Genomic DNA, 20189 nt, shown 5'->3' on the forward strand with positions numbered 1-20189 from the left:
AAATTTTCATTGGACTTAGATTTGAAGTAACAGAAATTCATTTTACTTATTAATATTAGACTTTATTCTAAATGTATTCTATTACATTAAATCAATAACTGGTTTCAATTTTTGAAAAAGTGATTAAGTTGGACTTACTTCAAACTTCTAAATTCTACTTCAATTGAAGCTTGATTTTAAATGTTCAGGGAAGTCACAAAAGACAGTAGTGTGCAGTGTTATTATATGTGTTAAATATAACTTTACCTCGAGGCAGTCATTGAAGAGGAAGAGAGTCACTTGTTCTCCTCTGTCACAGGGTTGCTCACCTAGAGAAATTGTTTCAACTCGTTGCACTAAGCTTCGGTGAGAAGATAAAAGATTAGCCTGTACAGATGGGAAATAGTAAGACATCACTTGGTATTAAGTAATTTTTTAAAAGCTGTATGTTAAATGAAAGTGCTGCCAAGATTTTGCTTACATCAAAACTTATTAACAAGAAAGAGAAAATAAATTGACAACCATCAAAAAATACTTACTGGGCATCCATCTACTTCATAAACAACATCAAAAATTTGCTTTTGTGCTTCTGTTTTTCTCTTATCCTCATTGATATGCCTAAAAAATTAAAAGTTACTTTTAAAGCTTTGAAAGCAGAATTGGAAATCAGAATATGACTATGTCACATGTCACAAAAATTTCATGTGAATCTCTTAATTTTGGTGAGTGAAATGAGTTTAAATATTTCTTTAAAATATACTGTTACATTATTCCATAGAATCATTTTTAAAAAGTATGCTTTGCTAGAATACGTACTATATATATGTTATACATTTTCTTTAACTTGCACAAATTTTGGGGTTAAAAAAAATTTTGAATTCTAAATATAAGTTCAATTAAGGCTTCATGCAAGTCATTCCCAGGTCATATGCTAATCATTTCTTGAAATAATCTTAAAATCACTGCTTACAGACAAGATGAAATAGAAGAGAATGTATTTATCATTCTGCCTGAAACAACTGAAAAACCAGTCAAAATATAAAGAAACAAGGTTTTCAAGACACTTAAATCAGTAATATAACCTTCTACCATAAGAGCGGGTGGTGGGAGAACAAATAAACCTAATGCAAACAGAAGGAAAGAAATACTAAGATTAGAGTGGAAATTAATGAAGATATAAAATAAAACACTTGAACAGATCAACAAAATTGAAACTTTCAGCTAGATGGGCCAAGAGAAAAAAAAAAATCAAATGAGTAAAATCAGCAATAATAAAGTCTGGACATCACTACTGATGTTATAGAAATAAGAGAATATAGAACTCTATGAACAACTGCATTGAAACAAATTAAATCACTTAGGTATACAGGGCAAATTTTTAAAAAGACAAACCACAGAAACTGACTCAACAGAAAATGCAACATTGTCAACAAAGGACAAAAATCCACCTCAAAAGACAAAGTATTTACCAATTTAACACCCTTTCATGACATAAATATTCAACAAACTACAACTTCTGCAAGCTGATAAAATATATCTGTGTAAACCCCCATCATACTTAACAGTGAAAAAAATGAATGTTTTCCTCCTGAAATCAGATTTAAGATAAGCTGTCCACTCTCACCACTAGTGTTCTACTTTGTCCTACACCTTCTAGCCAGGGCAATCAGGCTCTAAAATGGAAAAAGAGAAAAAAAAAAAAAAAACATCTACCTTGAAAAGGAAAAAGTAAAACTATCTTAATTTATAGATGACATGGATCCTCGTTTACAGTAAAACCTAAGAAATTTATGTTTAACAAAAGAAATGAAGAACTTACAGTCTGAAAACTACAAAACATAGTTAAAAATAAATTAAAGAAGTAAGGTTGGGGTTGTGGCTCAGAGGTCGAGCACTTGCCTAGCATGTGTGAGGCGCTAGGTTCAATTCTTAGCATTGCATATAAACAAATTAAAAAACGGTCCATCAACAACTAATAAAAACACTTTTTAAAAAAAGAAATTAAAGAATTAGCTAAATACATGGAAATAAATGTTCATAGATTACTTAATATTGCTAAAATACCCAACTGATCTACAGATTAAATCAAATCCATATTCAAATTAGCCACTGTTTTTTTTTTTTAATTATTATTGTTTTTCAGAAACCATCAAGATGATCCTAAAAACCATATGTAAATTCAAGGGACCCAGAATAGCAAAAACAATCTTGAAAAAAAAGAACGAAGAACATGGGATCCACGCTTCTCAATTTCAAACCCTTTGACACAGAAATCAAGACTGTGGAACTGGTATAAGGATAGATCTATTAATCAATGAACTGAGTGTCCAAAAATAAACCCTTACATTTCAGGTACAAAAGCAATTCAGTGGAGAAAGGATCGTCTTTTCAACAAATATTGCTAAAAGAGATTTCCATATTTAAAAAAAATAAACTGTGATCCATACTTTGCCTCATCTACAAAAATTATCTCAAAATGCATCATAGATCTAAACGATTTTATGGAAAGACTAAAATGGAAAATCTTGAACAGGAGAATGTTCTTGTGGCCTTGGATTAGACGAAGATTTTCTTAGATAATATGCAAGTTGTCTATAAAAAAATAAATAAATTACACTTCAAAATCTAGAACTCGTTTTTTGAAAGAAAAAAATTGTTAAAAAAAAAAAAAAAGACTAGAAAAAAATCACGAATTACACATCTATAAAAACTTTTTAACCAGGAAATACTGTATAAAGAAATCTCAAATTTAATTTTAAGAACACGATCCGTATTAAAAAAGAGCAGACAAAAAATTTCAATGCACATAATACCAAAGAAGAAAATCTTATAGTAAATAAGCACGTGTTCAACATCCTTTGTCATTAGGAAAATGCAAATCAAAACTACAATGAGATAACCACTATACATCCATTAGAATGCTACAAATTAAAATGACTAACTAAAATGAGGGTTAACAAAGACACTGAGACATAGCGGAAATGTAAAATAATACAATCATCTTGGAGAGTTTCTTTAAAAAGTTATGCATACATCAACTACCTGACCTAGCCACTGCTACTCCTAGCAACCTATCCAAGAAAAATAAAAGCATATGTGCATAAAAAGACTTGTTCACATATATTCATAGCAACTTCATTTTTAATAGCCAGAAACTGGAAACAATAAATGTCTATCAATGCAATCATGGATAATGGTATCAAATTAATAAAAGTGAATGATCTAAGAATAAATACTAATTTCAAAATACACTGAGTAAAAAAAAAAGCCATAAAAAGGAGAATAAATCACATGATTTGGTTTAGATAAAATCCTGGAAAATGTGTATTATAGGAAGAGAGAGAAGAGCAATGATTGCCTTGGGATGTGAGGGACAGGTAGAGGCAAAAGAAGGGGAACTACTACCAAGGCATCTATTACCAAGGGGCATGAGTAAATTTAGAGGGTGATGGAAACTTCCTGAACTGTGGTGATGGTTTCATAGGAGTATGTATACCAAAATTAATCAAACTACATTTTAAACATATAGTTTGATAGGGAAAAGGGCATACTGAAGTTGTTAGAAACTTACAACAAAATCTATTTATAAGTAAAGCATATGTTACTAACATTGTCGGAACTGAATTTTAGCAAGTGTTTTGGGTTTACTTAAAGACAAAGACTAGTAAATTGTGCTGTTTCATTACTTCCTTTACCTGACAGATCTTGTGCTGTCTCATTACTCCCTTTACCTGACAGCTTTTGTGCTGTCTCATTACTTCCTTTACCTGACAGATTACGGTGGTTTCAATGAACCATAATAAGCATTTAATGCCTAGACTAAATGTTCAAGAATTTAGATCTGGTCAAATTCCACAAGGTTTATAAATCAACATAACAAATTAACACTAAAAAAGCTCTTATAATTCAATAGTAATTGAAAACCTATGAGCAAGGCACTTAAGAATAAGAATATATTAAAAATATTCATAAATTCTCGGAAAGCTCAAAAACTGTTAAAAGAGAAAGGAATTTTTTAAATTATTTGTCTTACTGATTCAGCTTATCCCTGTTAACAGCCATCTTGACACTATTATAAAGGAGACCACTAGACAAATGATTGGATTATTCACCACTACAATACCTATTATTAATAGTAACTTATTACTTTATAGTCTGTTTACCAAATATTATACATAATATAACAAATAGCATAAGCTAATAGAGTATTCTATACATTAAACAGGCAAACTGGGCAAGTAACAGCCTTACAGTTTTCTCTTTTGTGAAAATACATAAATGATAACTTCCAATTTCATAAAAGCTTATTGAAAGAACCAAAGCAAATAATATGTAGTATAGTACTTTAAATTTGTTGAAAAAAAGAGAATTATCATCATCATAGCCTCAAAATTGTTATCCTGACTACAGGATAACAAATCAAAAGTATGAAGGCTGGTGGGTGAAAACATTAAAAAAAGACAATACCGAAAAAATTTTTAAAATACATAATCCTTTCAGCAACAACAGAAGCTGGTATTAGCTAATTTGACAATTATTCTCTCAAATAAGTGAAAAATAAAGAGTTCCACCTGGACTCTCTCTTTAAAGCTAGTAAAGTTTCTTTCTAAGAGCTCCTTTCCAAGTATTTCTTTCTTTTTTCCTTTACTTTCTTTCTGTTTCAGTACTAGAGATTGAACCCAAGGTCTCATGCATGCTAAGCAGGCACTCTACCATTGAGCTACATCCCCAACCCTCCTTTGCAAACATTCTAATAAATGATTTCATAAATAAGAACCTCATGCAATCACAGAAATCATTTAATTAAATCTGTTAAATACATTCATGTATAAAGTTCAAAGAGTTTAAGTGCCTTTCATGAAGTAAAACAGATAATGGCAAGATTTTTCCACTCTAATCATAATAGAAAACATCATTTCTGATCACACCTGTTTTCCAATTTAGACCTATAGTCAACAGCCTCAGTTTAATATGAAGCCCCTCAAATCAATTTCCTTGAGTTTGGACTGTAATACATCTCTAATCAATATGGCACTGCCAATTTAATTCCATAAAATTCTAGGTAAGAAACAAAAAATATAGAAATATTATGAACTTTTTTAAAATTTACCATGGTCAAACTTCTGTTGACATCTGGGCAGTTCATTAATAAGACAACACATGCTATAACATAACTGGAAGGATGTGAGGAAAATGTCTGAGCATTTATAACATTTTTAAGTTGCTAAACCATTATTCTCTCTACACATAATCGTTCAGTTTCAGAAACAAATGTTTTGATTAATCAATGTATTCAGCTCATCTTTTTATTTTTTAAATTTATTTATGTTTTGCAGTTCTGAGGGTTGAACCCAGGGCATTGCACATGCTAGGCAAGCTGGGCTACATCCCCAGCCTCTTCTCATTTTAATGTGCAGCTATACCATTTAAAAAAAAATTAGTTATTAGTTCATAAAAATTTGTTACTGATACTCTTCTATTTATGACTAACATATCAATTCCATTCTATAAAATAAAAAACTGAAATAATGCACTTACGTCATTACTTCTTTTAGTGATCCAATAGCTTTTTCCAAAGTACTTTTGTCAGGATTTTCATCAGCTGTATGCTTCTTAAGATCTGCAAAAATAAAATGGCTTGTTTCATAATTTTAAAAAATTCAGTGGTTTCCGATTTAAGACTTAAAAATGTGGTCAATCTTGATATTATCTGATTGTTTTAAAAAATAACACCTAACCTTCACTTTAACAAAAAAAGTTTTAAGCAATATTTCCTAAGAAGTTTTCTCCTTATACTTACCAAACAGGTTTCCATACTTCTTTACTGGCTAAAGTTTTAGAATATGTGATACTGATTTTCTTATCCTGCTGTCTCAGTTATCTTCTATTAACACCTGGGGACTTCTAGCAGAGGTTCATACTTAACATACTGAGTCTTCATACTCTTAGGTTCCTTTCTGTGTTCCCTATGCCATCTTTGGCACATTCTTACCACATCTATCTTCAATCTCATACCATATCCACCCAATCTTTAATGTGGAATAATAGACAAAAGGCTGTATCACATTCATTTTAGTCATGATAACATTTGATAAATTTCTACAAGTACTTAATGCAACAAAAATGAGATATACAAATCAGAAAAAAAAAAAAATCACAGCTTGGGAAACTTGGAAGATTTGTTTATATACTGACATTATAATCCTTAAAATAGGATAGGCTTTAAACAGGGGGAGAAAATTTCATAAGCTGGTAGTTCTCAAGTAGATTAGATAATCAAAATGGAAACAAAAATCATCAATTTTTTTAAAGTCAGTACTATACTTCTTACTAACCAAAATATTTTATAGAAAAAAATATAGATGAAACAGCAACAAAACCAGCTCCCTTCTCTGCTGTACAAATTACTATAAACTTAGGAATCAACATTTTTTATTATAGATTTTTGTTTATAATTTAGTTTTTACACTTTAATTTTTAAAAATGTAATAAAAAGGAAATACTGGGAAATGATACTGGTCAAATTATATTGTTATACTGGGTACATGTATGAATATATAACAACAAATCCCACCATTAAGAACAACTATAATGTATTAATTAAAAAATGCGGAAAAGAAGAAATTTTATAAACCAAAAAAATTAAAATTGTAATAAAAACTGACACTACCCAAAAAAGTACTAATTTAGTCTGCTAAATGTAAAAGAATAAACTATATATATATATATATATATATATATATATATATGTACACACACCCACATTCACACTCATGTACATACATTTTTTTTAACCACAGGCAAAATTTATTCATAAAAAAATTTTTGCTATCCAACTGTCTTCTACAGATATCTACAGTTCTAAAATAAACAGATATAGCTTTCAAGAGTGTACTGAACAATCTAAGGAAAGATAAAAAAGGATAATATAAAGAATTTAACTTAAATTCAGAAAAAGACTAAAAACTTGGGACATATGTATCATCTTTTGCCTTTTAATTTTGTGGGTGAATTTTGTGGTACCTGAATACAAATTGATTTTGAATTAGTGACACAAAATTAGGAAATACAAAAAGATTTTTAAGTGGAAAAAGAGTAAAATATTGGTTGACATAAATGATATCAGAACAAATAAAGCATTTCAAGCTAAACTTAATTTTTGTAGCATCTGTATTTTTGTTTTGTTTTTTCTCTATTGTTATCCTTCTCTCTCACTGTTATTCATGTGTCTGTCTCCCTTGACAGGCTATAGCTCCTGAGATACAAAATCTTCCCAATATTTGTAAATGTTTTTTAAGGTTATCCATCAAGATGTTTTCTATATAAAAGATATATAAATGTCAATGCTCAAGTCTAAGAAAATCTGAAAAGAAGAATTTCAACTGTTTAGAAAAAACAATTTGATGAAAATATGTGAAATAATCTGGAAACAGTTCAGACAAGTACCATTTAAAAGTAACGCAACACTGGGTAACCTCTGCACTGGTCGAATGAGAAGTTCGACAAGGCTTTGCCGTCCACATTCTGGTTTAGCTTGATTTATCTGAAAGGAATTAATTTATTCATTAAGGTTTTTAAAGTTTTCTTCAAAAATTAACATTCTACATTTATTAGATTACATTTGATCATAATAGTCCCTGATAAGAACTAATGTAGAAGACATGGGATCTCTGGCAGATCACAATGGATAAATAATCATCCAGGACCTGAAATTACCTCTTGGCCAGCAAAGGTTAACATCTTTTAAATGAGTTCCTCTATAATCTCCTACATATCCTATCTTAATTTACTCTTACATCTATATCGTAAACACGGAAAAAGTTTTGAAATGTTAAATATGCTAATACATTAGATAAACAAATAAGGCACTGGTGAAGAAAGGCAATCATTAAAGACAAAACAAAGTCTCACTGGAAAATCTCTAGGTGTTTTGAGAGCTAAAACATGTATAATTCTTTTCTTTTTAAACAGCCATATACAACATCCTCATTTGCCATTCTAACTTTTGGGCTCTGCTACTTAATATATCAAATCTTCTGAAACTAAAATCATTTGTCACCTATATGTACAACTATAATTAACAGGCAACATTAAGGTGCTCTTGTATGTTTGCAATTTTACTTAAGCTATAATTTATTTATTTTAATGAATTCCTTCAGAAATGATTCTCAGATTTTTATTTGAAAGAAATGAAAATTACCTTGAGAAATGCATGAAATCTGGGTTTCTGTTTTTCACATTTAATAATTGTATCCTTGCTCATTTCGAAGAAGTTTACAAAGGGAGGGTAGGTTTTTACCAAATCTTTTGACTAGGAACAAGGGAAAAGAATCATTAATTTGTTATGCACATCACTCTTAGACAATGAAATTCAAAGTCAAATAATCCAGTCACTATCTGACATCTTGGATGTAAAGAAAAACTGTTTAAATAAATTTATTCACAAATTAAAACCAGAAATTCATCTACTAAACTTCCCAGTAGAGTATATAGCTAAACAAAGTACATCAACTTGTAGTTTTAGAAACTTTTTGAAAAGTAAATGAAAACCCAAAAAGAAGCAAAAGTATTTTAAATCTTACCATACCTACAAAAACATAAGAAAACTTTAAAACTTCCACAAATTTTAGAATGTATGAAAGAAATGAGAACTGATCTACACAGAACCTAAAAGCATACATTCATTGATGATTCCAAACCACCATTAAAAGATCAATTATATTACCCAAAAATGCAAATAAGTAAAAGAAAACTATCTTGATTGAGGAGACAAATAGGTATCAAAAAGATATGTGGTTGTCATTTGCATATTTGAATTCTCAATCAACCAGAAAAAAAACTTCTAAGAGACTATATGGTAAGGAAGGAAGTTAAAGAGAGGCCTTAAAAAACAAAAGTACATGTTCCAGTACTCAAGGCAATGACTTATAATTCCTATTCAAAGAAAAGGAAACCAATTTATACAGTAAATCCTATTCACAGCACCTCATCAAAATTAATTATTTTATAAACAAGCAAGGGTGCTCTTACTCTGAAAGAAGGTTTCATTAGAAACCTTGAAACAGAAACAATGACAAACAAAAGTGACATCAATGAAGAGAAAATGATAAAAACTTGGTTTTCAAAAACTCATGAATCTGTGACCATTACAAAGAGTGAATAATTTAACATAAAGTAAAACCTAGTGCAGTGCAATAATTTTTGTTCTTCTAATAATGATCTTGTGTTAAGTCATACACAGAAAGCATGCTAGACTCCAAGAAAAATTCCAATATGTTACAAACATTATCATGTCAAAGTTTTAAAACATCTCACATTTCAAAAAGTAAATTTCCTTCCTTGCCAGTCCTTAATGATACTTCAATCTGAAAATTTAAAATAAGAAAGAAAATATAAACTTACATATTTAAGAAATATGTCACCAATGCTTTTACTCTCATCCCAATTAATAATAAGGTTTTCAAGATCATCCTGAAATAGGACAAATCGAAATATTTAAAATCAAACTTGACACCACCTTATTGGGAAAAAACATTCCACAAAACATTTAAACTTAATGTACAATATTTCATTCTTCTGATCAATAAATTTTTTGGCTACAAAGAAATTATCCTTTGAAAAATAATTAAGAAATTATAAATAGCATCAAGTCAATAAGACAAAACCTTAATTTCTTAATGTTATCACATTCAATCTTTTCTTATTAACTATAAAAATAATTGGTGGTGCTATTAATTAGAAAACTACATTTAATCCTGCTGCTGAAGCATCTTACTTAACATAAATTAACACAAGGTTAACACACCTATAATCCAAGAGACTCAGGTGGCTAAGGCAAAAGGATCCCAACCTTGGGCCCAGCATGGGCAATTTAGTAAGACCCTGTTTCAAAATAGAATTTTAAAAAATCTGAACATGTATGTAGTTCAGTCATAGAGAATTTGCCTACCATGTGCAAGACCCTGGGTTGAAACCCCAAAAGCAGCCAAAAAATTGCAAACTATAAGGTGACCAAATTTTACTAAAGGAGTCAGATGGTAAATATTTTATTTATTATTTTTAGATCCTTTTAGTTACATATAATGTTAGGGTTCATTTTTAAATAAATATATAAGCATGGAATATAATTTGCTCTAATTCAATAATATTTCCCCTTTCCCTTTCTTCTACTCTATTGATTTTCTTGCTATTTATAGTTTAAAAAAAAAAATTAGTGCCTTATAAATATACGAAGGTAAGATTCACTGTAGTACATTCTGTACCTAGGAAAGTTAGGTCAGATCATTTCACTGTACTTCCCTCTTCCCATCCAGATGGTAAATATTTTAAGGCTTGTAGGCTATATGGTTTCTGTCACAACTACTCAACTCTGTAGAGTAAAGCAGGCATATACAATATATGAACAAATGAACATGGTTATGTTCTAAAAAGACTCCCTTTACCAAAAAAAGATCAGGCTGGATTTGGTTCATGAACCATAGTTTGCTAATTCCTGGTCTACAAAATTCCTCATAGCCATTCTAAAATATTACATACTTGCAAAAATTCAGAAAATATTTAAAAGCTTTATAATAAAACAAATTAAATGATTAAATGAGATGCCAAGAAATGATGTTACCTAAATTAAAATTTTAAGTGATTTTAAGGTAAAAATCAATCAACAAACTCTTCTACCAGTTGTTCTCAACATGTCACCCAGAGAAGCCTAGAAGTTGGGCGCAGTGGCACATGCCTGTAATCACAGTGGCTCGGGAGGCTGAGGAAGGAGGATTTAAGAGTTCAAAATCAGCCTCAGCAACAGCAAGGTGCTAAGCAACTCAGGAAGACCTAGTCTCTAAATAAAATAAAAAAGAGGGCTGGGGATGTGGCTCAGTGGTCAAGTGAACCTGAGTTCTATCCCTGATACCCCCCCAAAAAAAGAACCCTAGGAAACATTTTCAGTGGGATCCATGAGATAAGAACTACTTTCATGTTGTAATACTAAAGAATTATTTGACTTTTTCACTCTCATTCTCTTACAAGTATACAGTTTTCTAGATGCTACATGACATGTGATATTCCAAAAGACTGAATACAGAAGCAAATATGAGAATCTGTCTTCTATTAAGCCAGATAGTAAATAAAATACAAGGTAAAATATAACCACTCTTCTCAATAACCAATTTTGGTTTGAAAATTAGTTTTTCATAAAGAATATGTTATTTATATAACCATATAATCTATTATTATTTTAAATGAATCAATATATTTTAAAATTAGATATCCTACATTAAAAAAAGATGAACTTAAAGCCCTCACCTCAAAGCAAACAACTTTTAGAAGAAAATACAAGAGAATATCTTTAAAATCTTAGTTTAGGCACAACTTCTTAAATGAATTTAATCAACATTTAAAACTTTGTACTTTAAAAGAACTTGTATCAAGAATTTACCTAGAATGCTTACAACTCAATAAGAAGGGGGAAAAAAAAAAACACCCAATCGAAGAATGAGCAACAGGGGCCGGGGAGATAGCAGTCAGTATAGTGCCTGCCTTGCAAACACAAGGCCCTGGGTTCAATCCCTCGTACCGCAAAAAAAAAAAAAAAGAGATGATATTCAAATTGCTAGTAAAGCATGTAAAATGGTACTCAATGTCATTAATCATTAAGGAAATGCCATTTAAAACCATAAAGAGATTCTACTTCATCACTAAGATTATTATAACTTAGAAAAATAAAGGTAATACTAAGTATTGATGAGAATGTGGAAATTAAAGGAATGAAAACAAAATAATGGGAAATGCTGGCAGTTTCTCACAATCTTAAATATAAAATTACCATTAGATCCAGTAATTCTCCTTCTAAGTATCTACTCAGGTTTGCAAACAATGATCACAGAAATATTATTCATAATCGTCCAAACTTGGAAATAACCTAAACGTGCATCAACTGGTAAATGAATTAAAAAAAAAAAAAAAAAAAATCTCATGATGAATATAATGAAACATTCTCTTGTCATAAAAAGAAATAAAGTACTATAGTAACATAAACATCACATACAAATCTGAAAAACATGGTAAGAAGCAAGACCTAAAAGGCCATAAACTACATAAAAGCATTTACATGAAATATCCAAGAAAAGGCAAATTTGTAGAAAGATTAATGGTTGGCTGGGGTTAGCAATGGGGATTAACTATAAATGGGGATGAGAGATTGTATTAGGGGTAGAGAGTCAAAATGTTTCAAAAATGGATTTATGGTGATAGTTATACCATTTGGCAAAGTTATTCAAACAATTAGATTGCACATTTTAAATAGGTGAATTTAAAGACAAGTAAAATATATATCAATAAAGTCATCAAAAATCATTGCATCTAGTTAAAATTTTTTTTAATCTTGAATAAAGTTAATCCCAATAGATAAAATCCACACAGGGTGAGGGCTGTAGCTCTGTAACAAAGAGCTTTCCTAGCACACGTAAGACCCTTAGTTTGATGCCAGCACCACAAAATAAATAAACAAAAGTTTCTTAATTTTTACAAACAAAAAGGGATCCTGAGACCAAATAATAAACCACTGTCTTATATTAGCACATTCGGAAACTTTAAAAAAGGGTAAAAAGTTTTCATAGCATAAAATTGAATTCAAAGTAAAAAAAAAAACTATAAGAACTAGGAAAGCTTACATATTCAAAATTGCACTTGAAAGAAAAAAGAAAAATATTATATATAAGTCTAGCCTGGGAGCCATAAAATGTAGTGGATTCTGGGGTCAACTATCAAGAATTAGATATTGGCTCTAGGGCTTGTTAGTCTTATGATCTTGACCAGTTTCTTAACCTCTATGTAACTTAATTTCCTACTCTGAAAAATCAGGATAGCAATTATTCCTACCTCACAGAAGATTAAATAAGTTAATACTTGTACAGCACCTAGAAGAATACCAAACAGATAGTAGTGCTCAATAAGCTTATTAGCTTTATTTTCCTACATAAATATTTAATATAAAGTAAGGAACATACTGTGATATAAAACAGAAAATACTTATAGTTCTGCCAATGTAATCTAATGGTATCTTCTTAAAGCACAAAAGACTACAGAATGGACATATAGCTATAGATACATACACACACACAGTGCCAGTGTACTGGTAGACAAATAAGAATTCAAATACTGGATCTAATGTTTATTAGATGATTAACTTTGGAAAATTATTAAATCTCTGTATATAGCACTCTCGTATGTATAAGATGTAGACAACAATAACATCAGCTTCTTGCACAACAAATGAGGGAATATTCAGTAAATGACTGGCTACATTTAAAAGAAAAAAAATGAGCCAGGCACAGTAGCACATGCCTGTAATCCCAGTACTTGGGAAGTTGAGACAGGAAGATCACAAGTTCAAGGCCAGCCTTAGCAACTTAGTGAGACCCTGTCTCAAAACAAAAAATTAAAAGAGTTGGGTATGTGGCTTATGGGTAAAAAGGCTCTGAGTTCAATCCCCAGTACCAAAACATAAAAAAAGGAAAAAATGTTATAAATGAAAAGGAAAGAAAAAAAAATAAACAAAATTTTAGGCATATTTGGGTAATGAGACTATAGTTATTTTCTACTCTTTTTTCTGTTCTCTTGATTTTACAAATACTTGAAGGACATACTGCTTCACAATAGAAAAGAACATAGGCTTTAAATTTTTTAAATGTGAACAAATCTAAAGTCAGTTAAAGAAAACTTACAGTTGAAGTATTGATAATTTAACCTTACAGAAGAATCCTAAAGAATTACATAACACATGAGAAAACTAAAGAGAGATAATGATTTTAAAAATTCTAACAAACCAGAGAACATGATTTTTGGAATTAAGATTATATCCTAGGCTGGGCATAGGGGCACATGCCTGTATCTCAGTTACTAGGGAGCCCGAGGCAAAAGGATCACAGTTCAAGGTCAATCATGGCAACTTAGAACATGTCTCAAAATAAATTTTTTTTAAAAGGCTGGAGGAAGGAAGGACTGTATAGAGGGAAAAAAGGGGTGGAAGGAGTAGGGGGGGAAGGAAAAAAATAACAGAATGAATCAAACAACATTACCCTATGTAAATTTATGATTACACAAATGGTATGCCTTTACTCCATGTACAAACAGAGAAACATGTATCCCATTTGTTTACAATTAAAAAAAATTAAAATTAAAAAAAAAAAAAGCCTGGGGATGTAACTCAATGGTAGGACATCCCTGAGTTCAATCATCAGTACCACAAAATAAAATAGGAAAAAAAACAAGATATAATCCAGTGCTGGGGGTGTGGCACACACCTGTAATCCCAGCATGGCAGGAGAACAAGGCAGGAGGATCCCAAGTTCAAAGCCAGCCTGAACAACGTAGTAAGGCCCTAAGCAAATCAGACAGACCCTGTCTCAATTTTTAAAATAAATAAAATAAAGGGCTGGGATGTAGTTCAATCATTAACAAAAAGATTATGATCCTAGCTGCGAGTAGTGGTACACTCCTATAATCCCCAGTACTTGGGAGACTGAGGTAGGAAGATAGCAATTTCAAGGCCAACCAGGGAAACATAGCAAAAAGCCCACCCCGCTACCACCAAATTATGATCTTGTACACCTAAAAGCATAACATTTTGTATTACAAGTGAACTTACACACCAACTAGCTAAGTGATTGATCAAATTCAAACTGGTCCACATATTAGTGACAGAACACCAAGGTGAAAAAATATTTTGACTTTCAGTGAATCTTATGAAACAAAGTTATTCCAAAAATATTCTCCTCTTCATGGTAAGAATTGTAACTGGAAATAAAGATAACCAGCTAGACACTCTATGGCTTTTTAAGCAAATAAAGATTTCTTCAGAGTTCCCCTTAGATCTAGCCATTAACTGAAATATGCTGAGGATTTTTGATAAAATGTAGGCATTTGATAAAACTACACTCCTACTAACTTAAAAATCTTTCATATTTTTGCTTACAATGTACACTAAAAAAAAAAAAAGCAATTTAATGTATTTGAAAAACATTCTATAATCCAGTTTGATCCTTTAATTAGAATACAGAATGAACATTAATATGGGATGTTTTGAGGAGAAAATTAATCAGTTTCACTCAAATTATCAGGAAAAATAAGAGAAACAAAGCTAACCTAGAGTTCAACATGCCAGGAGTGGCAAAGCATGCCTATAGTCCCAGGTACTGAGGAGTTGAGGTAGGAGGATCACTAAATCATAGGAGTTTAAGACCAGCTTGGGCAACACAGTGAAACCTCTCAAAAAAAAAAAAAAAAAAAAAAAAAGTTCAGCTAAACCTACCCCCAAAATTGCTTTACTATAAGAGACTGACATCTGAAAATCCTGGAATTCTTCATCGAAGGAAAATGTTTAAGAAGAAAATAATACCATCCTTACATGGTTTGGCATTCATCAGCCTAAACTGAGAAATAAATTAAATGACCTCTAGGTCCCTTACAGCTTCATTTATTTTCAAAATACTCAAGCAAAGCAAACTTGGGATGTATAACCCAAGAATAATGACAGTAGAAAAGTAAGAAAATCAGTACTAGGAACCACGTTTCTATAGAGAAGATTTCATAAAGCCTTAACTCCTATTTTTAGTATTAACTGAAATCAAAGATAAACAACAAACATTAATGAGAAACTAGAACAAAGGAGCAACTATTCAAAGAACAAATGAGAAATAAGTTTTTAATACAAAACTTATTTATCTAATCATAAATAACTTTAAAAAATCATAAATAATACACTCTATCCAAAAGAAAAAAGAAATACTATCAACCTAATGGATTCAAATTTACCTTTATCTTAGTGTGTACATCAAAGATATCTGGGATGCTACCAAAAATAGTCTTAATCTCTTCTGGTGCAAGAATAGGCCCACCACGCTGTCCTTCCTCTTCCAAGGGTACCTGAAATAACTGAATGAAGAAAGGTCTAGTTTAAATAGATGGGAGGAAAAGGAACAAAAGATATCATATAGATGGTGGTAAGGAGGGACAAGATATTGATATGAAAGAAAAATAATGATAATAAATACTCTCCCTAAATTTGAGACATTTTTCTCATAACATTTATATTCACTCACTTATATACTTATGTGTGGGTGTGTGTGTGTGTGTGTGTATACACCTTTGTCAGGAAATGTTATCTTACATTAGAAATTCGTAAAAGTTTATCATGGTTTCATGAAATGAAATTTAAATTGATAATAATTCTACTACTTTATTCAATATAAAGAAAAAAACAATAACCAATTATTTACAGACATATATTTAATATAAGAATTAAATGTTTTAGAAATTGTAGTATAAAAACTTGATCTAGGGAAAAACTGAATTTGATGCTGGAAGATCTATTTGTGTCATGTTGTTGGTTGTATCAATTTCAAAAATACAAAAGGAAAAACTCTCCAGAAAGAAATAAACGTATTTAGAGAGGCTGAGGATACAAGGGCAGACATGTATATATACACAACAAATACACCTTATCTATATATACTAGTAATATACAAGCTGCAAACAAAATTTAAAAGCAGTAACATTTGTAACAACATACTTAATTAAATATCACAAGACACAAACAATTCTAAAAACTTCAGAAAGTTGATGAAAGGAATCAAAGAAGAGTTAAATAAATAAAGACAAAGAGTCAAAGATTCAAAGACTCAACCCAGTAAAAATGTCAATCCTCCTACAAATTGATCTACAAATTTTAACACAATGCCAATCGGGAACATTTTAGGATATAGAAAACATAATCCTAAAAATTTCTTCGTAAATGCAAAGAAACTTCTTATTACAAAGTTATGCTATTCAAGACCGTGTGGTAATGGTGAAAGGAAAAACATTTGGGGAAAAAAAACATATAGATCAATGGAATAGAATTAAGGTCAGGAAAAGAAAAAACACACCCTATACAAATATGGCCTAGTAATTTTTGGGAAAGGTGCAAAACAATTCAATGGAAGGAAAGGAGAATAATCATTAACGGTATTAGAACACCATTCGACATAGTCATAAATGAACATCGGCCTAAATAATCTTTTATTTATTTATTTATTTATTTATATTTTTTTTTGCGGTGCTGGGGATCGAACCCAGGGACTTGTGCGTGTAACGCAAGCACTCTACCAACTGAGCTATCTCCCCAGCCCCTAAATAATCTTATACAAAAATTATCTCAAAATGGTTCAGAGACCTAAAAACTACGAGACATTTAGAAAAGAACGAAGAAAAAATATTCATGATTTAGGTTAAAGTAGAGTTCTTAGACATTAGCTCAAAAGCATGATCTATAAATGAAAAAAGTCATAAACTAGACACATAAATTTAATAAAAATGTAAAACTTTCTCAGCAAAAAGACATTTAACAAAACGAAAAGACATGCTATGGACTATGAATATTTGCAAATCACATAACTGACAAAATACATAAAGAATTCTATTGAATACTAATATTCAAAATACATAAAGAATTCTAAAAATTCAGGAAGGAAGCAGTCCAATTTAAAAATAGGAAAAAAAAATAGTGAATAGTTTTACAAAAATAGATATAGAAGTATAAGAATAAACGTTCAAGATCATTACTCATTATGGAAATGAAAACTAATGCCCCAATGAGATACCACCACATACCTAATAAAATGCTAAAATAAAAAAATACTGATACTGGCCAGGTACACAGGCACACTCCTATAATCCCATCTACTTAGTTGAGAGGCTGAGGCAGAAGGATTACAAGTTGAAGGCCAGTATTGGCAACATAGCAAGACCCTGTCTCAAAATAAAAAAAGAGCTAGTGATATAGCTCAGTGGTAAATTGTCCCTGTGTTCAATCCCCAGCAAAGGGGTGGGGAAGGGAGATGGGCAAACACGGAGACAAGAACTGATCCTTGAAAGCACTGTTAAGGATGTAAGCATTGGAACTATCATATATTGCTGGTCAAAATGCAAAACTGTATGGCATCTCTGAAAAAAATTTATCAGTTTCTTAAAAATGTTAAACATTTCTTACCAAATGATCCAACAACCCCATTCCTGGGTATCTACCCAAGAGAAATAAAAACTTATGTTTCATATAAAACTGTACACAAATGTTGATAAAAGCTCTACTCAAAATTGCCAAACAACACAAATGTCCTCTAATGAATCAAAAGATAAAATCATATATCCCTACATTGGAACACTACTCAGTAAGAGATAAAATCCTCTATCCCTAAAATGGAGCAGTACTCAGCAATGAAAAGGACAAATTGTTGGTAAGTACAAGCTGATGACTGTCCAAAGTTGAAAGAAGCCAGTATCAGGCGGCAAATTAGTATGACCACTCTGGAAAACAGTATGAATTTATCAAAAAACTAGGAACAGTACAACCACATGACCCAGCTATCCCACTCCTTGTTACTTATCTAAAAGATCTAAAATAAGCATACTCTAGCAATACAATCACTTTAATGTTTATAGCAGCACAATTCACAACAGCCAAATTATGGAATCACCCAGATGCCTGTCAATAAATGAATGAATTAATAAAATGTGGTACAGATACACAATGGAGTTCTATTCAGCCATAAAGAAGAAAGAAATAATGGTATTTACCAGCAAATGGATGGAAATGGAGAAAACCATATTTAATGAAACAAGCCAGACTCAGAAAATCAAGAGTCAAATGTTTTCTTTCATATGTAAAAGCTAGAGAAAGACAAGGGAAAGAAGTTGGTAAGGAGATCTGATATCATAGACATGGGGAAGATGAGTGAAGGAAGCAGAGGAAGGAGAACAAGAGTGAGGAAGGAAGGGAAAGAAAAATGGAATGAATTTATCAAAATTTTCTTATATTCATATATAAAGGCATCAAAGGGAATATCACCTTTATGTATATGTAGAAGAAAGGAAGCTTCATAAAATAGAGGAGGGAGAATAAGGGGAGGGAAGGGAAGAAAAAGTGGAGCGTGGAAATTGGAATTGAATTCCTGGCATGTACAATTTTGTAAAAATGAACTCAAATATTACATAAATTATAGTGTTCTAATAAAAAAAAAATGTAAAGCAGCAGCAGCAGCCAGGGCTGGGGTTGTAGCTCAGTGGTAGTAGAGCACTTGCCTAGCACACATGAGGCACTGGGTTTAATCTTTGGCACCACATAAAAATAAATAAAATAAAGGTATTGTGTCCATCTACAACTGAAAAACAATTACATATATATATATATAAAGCCAGTCTCATTAGGTCGTATGACATACAGATTGCATTTATATGATTTTCTCAAAAAAGATAAAAATTGCAATGATGGAGAAAAGATTGGCTGGGTGAGGGACAAGGGTGTGACTTATAAAGAAACAGCATCAAGGAGGTTTGAGTGAAAGAAAATGTTATGTAATCTAATTGTGGTTACACGAATCTCCATGTGTTAAAATTCATAGAACTGTACATCGCCCCCAAAAAACTAAAAATTTAAAAGGTTAATTGTTCTTGCAAAGCAAGCACAACAACAATAATGTAATTTTGGGCTCTTAACATATATAGAAGTAAAATGAATGACCGTAACAACACACAAAAACACAGAAGGGACTGAGTAGAAGTAAAACAGACACACACACAAACAGAGAGAAAAAAAGTACACTATAAATAGTAAGGAACTAATGGAAGGTTAAGAGTTATTACTATTTTTTTTAAAAGAAACATATGAAGTCAGTTATCCATAAATTGAAGATATAAAATCAGTAATTTAAGCTTCCCCTAGAAAGTGAAGATAAACTGAATCCAAAATAAACAGAAGAAATAAAAATTAGAACAGAAATCAATGAAATTGACGATAAGAACTCAGAAAAAAAAAAAATCAAAAAAACTTGAAGGTGGTTCTTTGAAAAGATCGATAAAATCAATAATTCTCTAGCCAGAGTAACTAAGAAAAGAAGAGAAGACACAAATTACTAATATTAGAAAATATCTACTTAAGTCCTTTGCCTATTTATTGACTGGGTATTTTTTTTAAGTTAAGTTTTTTGAGTTCTTTGTATATCCTGGATATAAACACCCAATCTGAGGAGCCATCCTACCTAAAGAGCAGGTGGCAAAGATTTTCTCCCATTCTGGAGGCTCTCTTCATGCTCTTGATTGTTGCCTCTGCTGTGAAGAAGCTTTGTAATGACTTGCGGTTTCACCTCTTGCACTTTAGGAGTAGTGTTAAGGAAGCCAACACT

At 31.0% G+C, this 20189-nt stretch overlaps 1 protein-coding gene and 1 long non-coding RNA gene across 2 annotated transcripts in view; one reads left to right on the forward strand and one right to left on the reverse strand.

Annotated features, from left to right (window-relative positions):
* LOC306670514 overlaps window positions 1-20189 on the forward strand; it is a 1027288-nt gene that overhangs the window by 739240 nt on the left and 267859 nt on the right. The window lies entirely within an intron of this gene.
* ECT2 (epithelial cell transforming 2) overlaps window positions 1-20189 on the reverse strand; it is a 75308-nt gene that overhangs the window by 25552 nt on the left and 29567 nt on the right. Inside the window, exons 14-20 of the mRNA XM_079155128.1 lie at window positions 15787-15906; window positions 9382-9450; window positions 8180-8290; window positions 7426-7522; window positions 5518-5599; window positions 519-597; window positions 247-366 (exon numbers count right to left, since the gene is read on the reverse strand). Of these exons, the coding sequence (XP_079011254.1) occupies window positions 247-366; window positions 519-597; window positions 5518-5599; window positions 7426-7522; window positions 8180-8290; window positions 9382-9450; window positions 15787-15906 (678 nt within the window). The remainder of the gene's footprint in view (window positions 1-246; window positions 367-518; window positions 598-5517; window positions 5600-7425; window positions 7523-8179; window positions 8291-9381; window positions 9451-15786; window positions 15907-20189) is intronic.

This window comes from Sciurus vulgaris (assembly GCF_902686455.1).
Source record: "Sciurus vulgaris genome assembly, chromosome: 10".
In the NCBI taxonomy this organism is placed as follows: Eukaryota; Metazoa; Chordata; class Mammalia; order Rodentia; family Sciuridae; genus Sciurus; species Sciurus vulgaris.